Genomic DNA, 9,388 nt, shown 5'->3' on the forward strand with positions numbered 1-9,388 from the left:
GTTTTTTTGTAAATAGCTGTTTTTCTTTTTTTGCCACTTCTTCGTCCTGTTTTACCTTCTGTGGCGTTACCTTCCTCCTATTTAACTCCTTTATTTCTGAAATAGCTTTTTCATTTTTCATCTTCGTCAATTCGATTTCAATCTCAAACTCTTCCTCGAGCTTTCTTTCATAATCTGAAGTTTCGTTGGGACTGTCATCATGTTCACATACGATATATGAGTAGTTTTCTAGAATGAGTTCATCAAGCTTCCCTTACCAGTGACTTCGAAGTGGCCTGACCACTGGTAGGAACATTGGCCACGTCTTCTCCCACAGCTTCAAGTCCTTAATTTTGCCAGAGATTTCATGATATTGCTCAAGGTACTTCCTGGCCTTTTCTCTGTCTGGCAGGCACAAGTTTTCACTTTTGAGTATCACTTCTCCATCTTCTACTTTCTTTTTCAGCTCTGATATCCTTTTTTGTTCATGTTTCCTCAAGTTCTCCAGGTCGTGTTTGAGTATAATATTCCCCTCCTCTTCCATCAGTCTTTGTTCTTCGAGTTTGATTTTAATTTCCTCTGGATCAATCTCTGGAGTTTGTAATTTGTCCTCATCTTTAATCTTGTCCTCATCTGTATCCAATATGTAGAAGTTCTCAAGTATGAGTTTATCCATCTTCTGCTTGTACATTATTTGACGAGGTTTCATGACTGGTATAAGGAAAGGCCAATCATACAATAGCCTTTCTATGTCCTCTAGTTCTTTTTTAATGGAATTGTATTTTCTTAAAAATAGCTGGTTTTCTTCTTTTGTCACCCCTTCGTCTTGTCTTACTTTATGTAGCTTTATCTTTCCCTTCTTTATCTTTTTCTTTATTTCTGCAATTGCTTTTTCATTTGGCCTGATTTTCATCAATCCAATTTCAATCTGAAACTTTTCCCATTCCTCTTTCTCTTTCTGTTCCTCAATCTTTCTTTGATACTCTTCTGATGTTTCGTTGAAAGGGTCATCACGTTCACATACGATATACGAGTAGTTTTCTAGAATGAGTTCCTCAAGCTTCCCTTCCCAGTGCCTTCGAAGTGGCCTGACCACTGGTAAGAACATTGGCCACGTCTTCTCCCACAGCTTCAAGTCCTTAATTTTGGCAGAGATTTCATGATATTGCTCAAGGCACATCCTGGCCCTTTTTCTGTCTGGCAGGCTTAAGTTTTCACCTTTGAGTATCACTTCTCCATCTTCTACTTTCTTTTTCAGCTCTGATATCCTTTTTTGTTCATTTTTTCTTAAGTTGTCCAGGTCTTGTTTGAGTATTAGATTCTCCTCTTCTTCCCTCATTCTTTTTTCTTGTAATTTTCTTTCGATTTCCTCTGGATCAACATCTGGAGTCTTATGATTGTCCTCGTCTGTATCCAATGCGTAGAAATTCTCTTGTAAGAGTTTTCTAATTTTCTGTTTAAACATCCATAGACGATGTATCTCAAATGGTATGAGGAAAGGCCAGTCATAAAATCGCCTTTCTGTGTCCTCGATTTGTTTTTGTATTTCATCATACTTTGTTATGAATACTTGTTTTTCTCCCTTATCCATGTATTTTTTTTCCTTTCTGTGCTTTTGATTCACCATTCTTTATTTTTTCCTTTATTTCTGCAATAAGTTTTCTTTCATTTTTTGTGATCCTCTTCAATCCGATTTCAATCAAAATATCTTCCCATTTTTCAATTGGTTCCTCCTCCAGATTCTCGGCACAATTTGGATTGTAAAACAATTCATTTCGATAGCGATAGGCAGCGTACGCGAAGACAAGGAGACATTTTATTAGTTCTACCACTTGTGCTTCGGTGTTACTTGTAATATTTTGGGTTAAATGGCTTCTCACACCGAAAACTTTTAGCATTTCTATATTTTCCTGGGCTTGAATGTCTTCTGGACCACCATCCGAAAATTTAATATCCTGCTCTGTATCCCAAACATCAAGTCCTTTGTCGTCGTCAGGTCGCAGAATCAATTCGTGAAGCGAATTTAAAGTTTAATTCTTCTGAGACGAACTAGGCATAACAAACAAGGTAATAGGTTCGTGAGAGAAATATAAGGAGCGAAGAAAGGGTAAAATAGGGCTCGCCGGCAAGCAAGTAGGTTTAGGGGAGAAATAAACAGGGTTTGGAAACAAGGAAGCAGGTTTAAGAGAGAGAGAAACATTATAACGCATACATTTATTATCAAACATTCCATTAATATGAAACTGACCTTTATCGGCGTCCATTTTTAATATAACTGTTTTCTTCGCCAAAAGACGTCCAATTACAATAATAATGTGGGAATTAATTTTTGCCATGTTTTATGTATGCATGTAAGGTGTATTTAACATACCCTTATTTTGAATAGATAACAGGTTATTCTTCTACTTCTTCTTCTACTTCTTCTTCTTCTTCTTCTTCTTCTTCTTCTTCTTCTTCTTCTTCTTCTTCTTCTTCTTTGTCTTCAAGATATAGATCGTCTGTGTCTTCAAGATTTCCATAGAAATCTCCAAATGACATATAGCTCATCTATATTATAAATCCATTTTGTCTTCAGATTACTTCAAAGTCTTCAGAGAATGAAAAAAAAGGCTTCCTTCGTTTCATATTAATTGTCCGATTCAGAGATTTCTTTGTCATTACGCTAGTGTTCGTTCCATGCTTTTCCCTCCGTGTCTTCATATAGATCCTATGTATGTCTAAGATCTCCAGAGAAAACTTGAAAGACATATAGATCCTGAGTGTTTTCAAGATTTCCAGAGAAATCTCGAAATGGCATATACATCCTCCGTGTCTTCAAGAATTCCTCAGAAATCTCAAAAGGACACATAGATTCTAATGTCTTCAAGATTTCAGAGAAATACCCAAATGACGTACATATCCTCTTTGTCTTCAAGGTCCCCCCCAAAAATTTTCTGGTTTCTACAAATTACTTCCGAGTCTTCAAAGATGCAGACTTCCAAGTCTTCAGAGAATTAAAGAATGGGTTCTTTCGCTTCATATTAATTGTCTGATTCAGATATTTCTTTGGTATTACGCTAGTGTTCCTTCTATGCTTTTCACTCGTGATTCGAAATTGTTTTTGAAGACAATATGAATAAGGGAAGAGGAATCCACAATAAGATTTTTTTTTTCAATATGCGCATGCGCCTTTCAGATCGGAATCGAATGCGAAAATTGAGAGACAACGAAGAATGCGATGCGCGTTAGAAGTAACGAATTACTTCAAGCGGTTGGATACTGATATAATGAGGAATTTCTAATAAATAAATCATCGGAAAAATTAATATTAAGTTAGCGAGTTATGATTTGCTGCTACATTGTCAGCATATGTAATATAATATATATATATATATATATATATATATATATATATATATATATATATATATATATATACATAAATACGAATAGATACACATATATACACATATAGGCTGTATATATATATATATATATATATATATATATATATATATATATATATATATAGGCCTATATATATATATACGTATATACATACATACATACATACATATATATATATATATATATATATATATATATATATATATATATATATATATATATATATATATATACATAAATACGTATAAATACACATATACACATGTAGGCTATATATATATATATATATATATATATATATATATATATATATATATATATATATATATATATATTTACGTATATATACACATACATATATATATATATATATATATATGTATATATATATATATATATATATATATATATATATATATATATATGTATATATAAGACATGACCTTGGTAAGCGTTAGCAGAGAAGGAGAAAGTTGTTTATGAGGTCTTCTATTCAAGAAACAACAGATTTTTAATGTCGATTGTGAAAAGTGTACGTAAATGTATCCAAATGGATTAATTGTAAATTGATTTAAATTTCTTGATATATATGAAAAAAAAAATAAATGGATAAATTAATAATAAAAAAAGGAGGGTAATATTTTTTTTACATTATCTGAGGGGAGAGTGACTGCTCCCCGCACTCTAGTTTTGGGGTGTTTGAATGTGCGTGGATGTAGTACGATAGAGAGTAAAATATGTGAAATTGGAAGTATGTTTAGGAATAGAAGGATGGATGTATTAGCCTTGTGTGAGACGAAGATAAAAGGAAAGGGTGAAGTGATGTTTGGTGAAATGTCTGGTAGAGTGTCTGGGATTGAAAGGGGAAGAGCGAGAGAGGGTGTGGCTTTATTGCTGAGTGAATGGGTGACAGGTAAAGTAGTGGAATGGAAGGAGATATCATCTAGGTTAATGTGGGTAAGGGTTAGGTTGGGTAGGGAATGTTGGGCGTTTGTCAGTGCGTATGGGCCAGGTAGTGAGAAAAGTGAAGAAGAGCGGAATGAGTTCTGGAATGAATTAACTAGGTGTATAGAAGGACTGGGTAGAAGGAATTATGTAGTTGTCATGGGTGACTTAAATGCTAGAGTGGGCGCTGGAGAGGTAGAAGGTGTCATTGGGAAGTATGGCGTACCAGGTGAAAATGAGAGTGGTGAGAGACTGGTAGATATGTGTGTTGAGCAAGAGATGGTGATAAGTAATAGCTTTTTCAAAAAGAAAGATAAAAATAAGTATACATGGGTAAGAGTGGCAAATGGAAGAGTAGTAGAAAGGGCATTAATGGATTATGTGTTGATAACTAAAAGAATGTTTGGAAGATTGAAAGACGTGCACATGTTTAGGGGTATGGCTAACGGTATGTCTGATCATTTTTTGGTGGAAGGAAAATTAGTTGTAGCAAAAGAATGGGGGAATAGAGTAGGTGGATGTAAAAGGGAGGTAGTGAGGGTTGAAGAGCTAATAAAACCGGGGGTAAAAAGTAAATATCAGGAAAGGTTGAAAATGATATATGACGAAGTGAAAGTAAGAGAAACTGGCAATATAGAGGAGGAGTGGAAGTTAGTAAAAGAAAATTTTGTTGGGATTGCAAGTGATGTGTGTGGAAAGAAGGTTGTTGGAGGCAGCATGAGGAAGGGAAGTGAATGGTGGAATGAAGGAGTGAAGGTAAAAGTGGGAGAGAAAAAGAGGGCTTTTGAAGAATTGCTGCAGAGTAATAGTATAGAGAAGTATGAAAAATATAAGGAGAAAAATGTGGAAGTAAAGCGCAAGGTACGTGAGGCAAAGAGGGCAGCTGACCTGAGGTGGGGTCAGGGATTAGGTCATTCATATGAAGAGAATAAGAAGAAGTTTTGGAAAGAAGTGAAGAAAGTAAGGAAGGCTGGCTCAAGAATGGAAGAGACAGTGAAAGATGGAAATGGAAGGTTGTTAAAAGGAGAGGAGGCAAGGAAAAGATGGGCAGAATATTTTGAAAGTTTACTGAATGTTGAGGATAATAGGGAGACAGATATAATTGCTGTTGCAGGTGTTGAGGTGCCAGTGATGGGAGATGAGAATGAGAGAGAGATTACAATAGATGAAGTGAGGAGACCACTAGATGAAACGAGAATAGGAAAAGCATCTGGTATGGATGGTGTGAGAGCTGAGATGTTGAAGGAGGGGGGTGTGACTGTACTTGAATGGTTGGTGAGATTGTTTAATATCTGTTTTGTGTTGTCAATGGTACCAGTAGATTGGGTTTGTGCATGTATTGTACCACTATATAAGGGTAAGGGAGATATGCATGAGTGTTGTAATTCAAGAGGTATTAGTTTGTCAAGCATAGTTGGAAAAGTGTATGGTAGAGTATTGATTAATAGGATCAAGGATAAAACAGAGAATGCAATCTTAGAAATACAGGGTGGTTTTAGAAGAGGTAGGGGTTGTATGAATCAGATTTTTACAGTTAGGCAGATATGCGAGAAATATTTAGCAAAAGGTAAGGAGGTGTATGTTGCGTTTATGGATCTGGAGAAAGCGTATGATAGAGTTGATAGGGAAGCAATGTGGAATGTGATGAGGTTATATGGAGTTGGTGGAAGGTTGTTGCAAGCAGTGAAAAGTTTCTACAAAGGTAGTAAAGCATGTGTTAGGATAGGAAATGAAGTGAGTGATTGGTTTCCGGTGAGAGTGGGGCTGAGACAGGGATGTGTGATGTCGCCGTGGTTGTTTAACTTGTATGTTGATGGAGTGGTGAGAGAGGTGAATGCTCGAGTGCTTGGACGAGGATTAAAACTGGTAGACGAGAATGACCATGAATGGGAGGTAAATCAGTTGTTGTATGCAGATGATACTGTACTGGTTGCAGACACAGAAGAGAAGCTTGGACGATTAGTGACAGAATTTGGAAGAGTGTGTGAGAGAAGGAAGTTGAGAGTTAATGTGGGTAAGAGTAAGGTTATGAGATGTACGAGAAGGGAAGGTGGTGCAAGGTTGAATGTCATGTTGAATGGAGAGTTACTTGAGGAGGTGGATCAGTTTAAGTACTTGGGGTCTGTTGTTGCAGCAAATGGTGGAGTGGAAGCAGATGTACGTCAGAGAGTGAATGAAGGTTGCAAAGTGTTGGGGGCAGTTAAGGGAGTAGTAAAAAATAGAGGGTTGGGCATGAATGTAAAGAGAGTTCTATATGAGAAAGTGATTGTACCAACTGTGATGTATGGATCAGAGTTGTGGGGAATGAAAGTGATGGAGAGACAGAAATTGAATGTGTTTGAGATGAAGTATGGCTGGTGTATCTCGAGTAGATAGGGTTAGGAACGAAGTGGTGAGAGTGAGAACGGGTGTAAGAAATGAGTTAGCAGCTAGAGTGGATATGAATGTGTTGAGGTGGTTTGGCCATGTTGAGAGAATGGAAAATGGATGTCTGCTAAAGAAGGTGATGAATGCAAGAGTTGATGGGAGAAGTACTAGAGGAAGGCCAAGGTTTGGGTGGATGGATGGAGTGAAGGAAGCTCTGGGTGATAGGAGGATAGATGTGAGCGAGGCAAGAGAGCATGCTAGAAATAGGAATGAATGGCGAGCAATTGTGACGCAGTTCCGGTAGGCCCTGCTGCTGCCTCCGATGCCTTAGATGACCGCGGAGGTAGCAGCAGTAGGGGATTCAGCATTAAGAAGCTTCATCTGTGGTGGATAATGTGGGAGGGTGGGCTGTGACACCCTAGCAGTACCAGCTGAACTCGGTTGAGTCCCTTGTTAGGCTGGGAGGAACGTAGAGAGTAGAGGTCCCCTTTTTGTTTTTGTTCTTTGTTGATGTCAGCTACCCCCCAAAATTGGGGGAAGTGCCATGGTATATGTATGTATGTATGTATCTTTGAAAACACGATATTACTAATTATCAAAAACTCCGTTGTGACGTAATTTCGCAGATTATGACTTCATTTCCAGCAAACGAAAGAAAAGCGTTTTTGTTTAACTCTCTCCAATTCTTCCCCCGGTTGCCCTCATATCTTCTACCTCTTAAGAAGTAAAGTGAAGTCGTAAATTATGACGCTTAACAATACCTCTCTCTTCTTGAACTGATGGGAAACTCGGCTTATTCATTCCCAACTCAATCTAAGTGTTCAATCGACTGGGTTTTTGTGAACATGGGCCAGCACGAGTTCATAATTTTACTATGAATTTTCAATGTATAAAAATCTTATAAAATATTGCTTCCTCGTGTGTTGATATTTCCTTATTCTTTTCCTAAACTTGATATCATTATACTTTTTTCAACTCGAAGTTGAAAGTACCAACTCAAAAAAAAAAAAAAAACATTCTTAAAATATCTTATTTATCCTTGTATCCTTCCCTCACAGGGCTATTTTCCCTGTTGGAGCCCCCGGGCTTATAGCATCCTGCTTTTCCAGCTAGGGTTGTAGTTTAGCAAGTAATGATAATAATAATAATGATGATAATAATAACAGGTGTGTTTATCAACGGTGGTGTTTTGGGAAATCAAAATGTTTCATGGTTGTTTAGATGGTTATGAATAAGGTGCACAACAGTTTGGAAATACTATGGAATCCTGGAATGCTAAGAATTCAGAATGAAAACTTTAAAGATGGCTTCATAAGAGGAGCCCTGTATTCTTCCTGTACACTTAGAGCACACTATTCTATCTAATTTCTCTTCCTCTTGTTTTCTTAAAGTTTTTATAGTTTTTATAGGACATGTTTATTTTAATGTTGTTACTGTTCTTAAAATGTTTTATTTTTCCTTGTTTCCTTTCCTCACTGGGCTATTTCCTGCTTTTCCAGGTAGGGTTGTAGCTTAGATAATAATAATAATAATAATTGTCTAGTCCTTAATACTTAAGGGGAACTTAATTACGGTATAGGTCAGAAGTTAGAACAGTCAGTGATTAGGGACATAAGTAGGGGAATGCCACGTTCGATAAAGTAAATTAAAATAGTATTAAGAGCAACCGGATCTCTATCATCAGCCTTACATATAATGATTACACCTCTATTATTCATTCGCACAGATGGTGGCATAACATATCCACCAAACATTAAATTCCTAATTACTTGACTTTTCATTCGATAAAACTTCACACCTTACAAGTAAATGCTAAAATGGATGCTATGCTTTACAAAGGAGAAAGTACACAAAAATATCTGATACAAGAAACAAGATATATCTACAATAATCACATACTTGAAATATAATCCTTCCATTTTCCAGAGGCGTACTCGACACTACCTTACTTAGTGTTATTATTATTGTTATTACTTGTTTAGTTATAACTCTAGTTGGAAAAGCCGAATGCTATAAGCCCAGGGGCTCCAACAGGGAAAATAGCCCAGTGATGTAAGGAAACAAGGAAAAATAAAATATTTTAAGAACAGTAATAATATTAAAATAAATATTTCCTATATAAACTAAAAAACTTAAAACAAAAAGAGAAATTAGATAGAATAGTGTGCCAAAGCCTCAAGCAAGAGAACTCTAACCCAAGACAGTGGAAGACCATAGTATAGAGGCTATGGCACTACCCAAGACTAGAGAACAACGGTTTGATTTTGGAGTGTCCTTCTCCTAGAAGAGCTGCTTACCATAGCTAAAGAGTCAGTTCTACCCTTAACAAAAGGAAAGTAGCCACTAGACAATTACAGTGCAGTAGTTAACCCCTTGGGGGAAGAACAATTGTTTGATAATCACAGTGCTGTCAGGTGTAAGAGGACAGAGAAGAATCTGTAAAAAATAGGCCGGACTATTTGGTGTATGTGTAGGCAAAGGGAAAGTGAACCGTAAGCAGAGAGAAATGTCCAATGGAGTACTGTCTGGCCTATCAAAGGACCCCATAACTCTCTAGCGGTAGTATTTCAACGGGTGGCTGGTGCCTTGGCCAACCTACCACCTACTTGAAGGGTTAAACGCAACCCCCTTCCCTTCTCTTATGTTTTTCTTGGCTAGATGGACACATTTAGATGCCTCTGCACTCGGCAGAGCAATGAAAATATTTGCA

At 36.8% G+C, this 9,388-nt stretch overlaps 2 protein-coding genes across 2 annotated transcripts in view; both read right to left on the reverse strand.

Annotated features, from left to right (window-relative positions):
* Positions 1–253: 253 nt before the first annotated feature.
* Positions 254–1,606, reverse strand: LOC137654098 (golgin subfamily A member 6-like protein 22). The gene has a single exon (XM_068387737.1). It carries the CDS (start codon positions 1,604–1,606, stop codon positions 254–256), a length of 1,353 nt encoding a protein of 450 aa, XP_068243838.1.
* Positions 1,607–2,373: 767 nt separating this feature from the next.
* Positions 2,374–9,388, reverse strand: part of LOC137654099 (myelin transcription factor 1-like) — a 67,613-nt gene continuing 60,598 nt past the window's right edge. The window contains exon 2 of the mRNA XM_068387738.1: positions 2,374–2,526. Coding sequence (XP_068243839.1) covers positions 2,374–2,526 — 153 coding nt within the window. The remainder of the gene's footprint in view (positions 2,527–9,388) is intronic.

This window comes from Palaemon carinicauda, chromosome 15 (assembly GCF_036898095.1).
Source record: "Palaemon carinicauda isolate YSFRI2023 chromosome 15, ASM3689809v2, whole genome shotgun sequence".
In the NCBI taxonomy this organism is placed as follows: domain Eukaryota; kingdom Metazoa; phylum Arthropoda; class Malacostraca; order Decapoda; family Palaemonidae; genus Palaemon; species Palaemon carinicauda.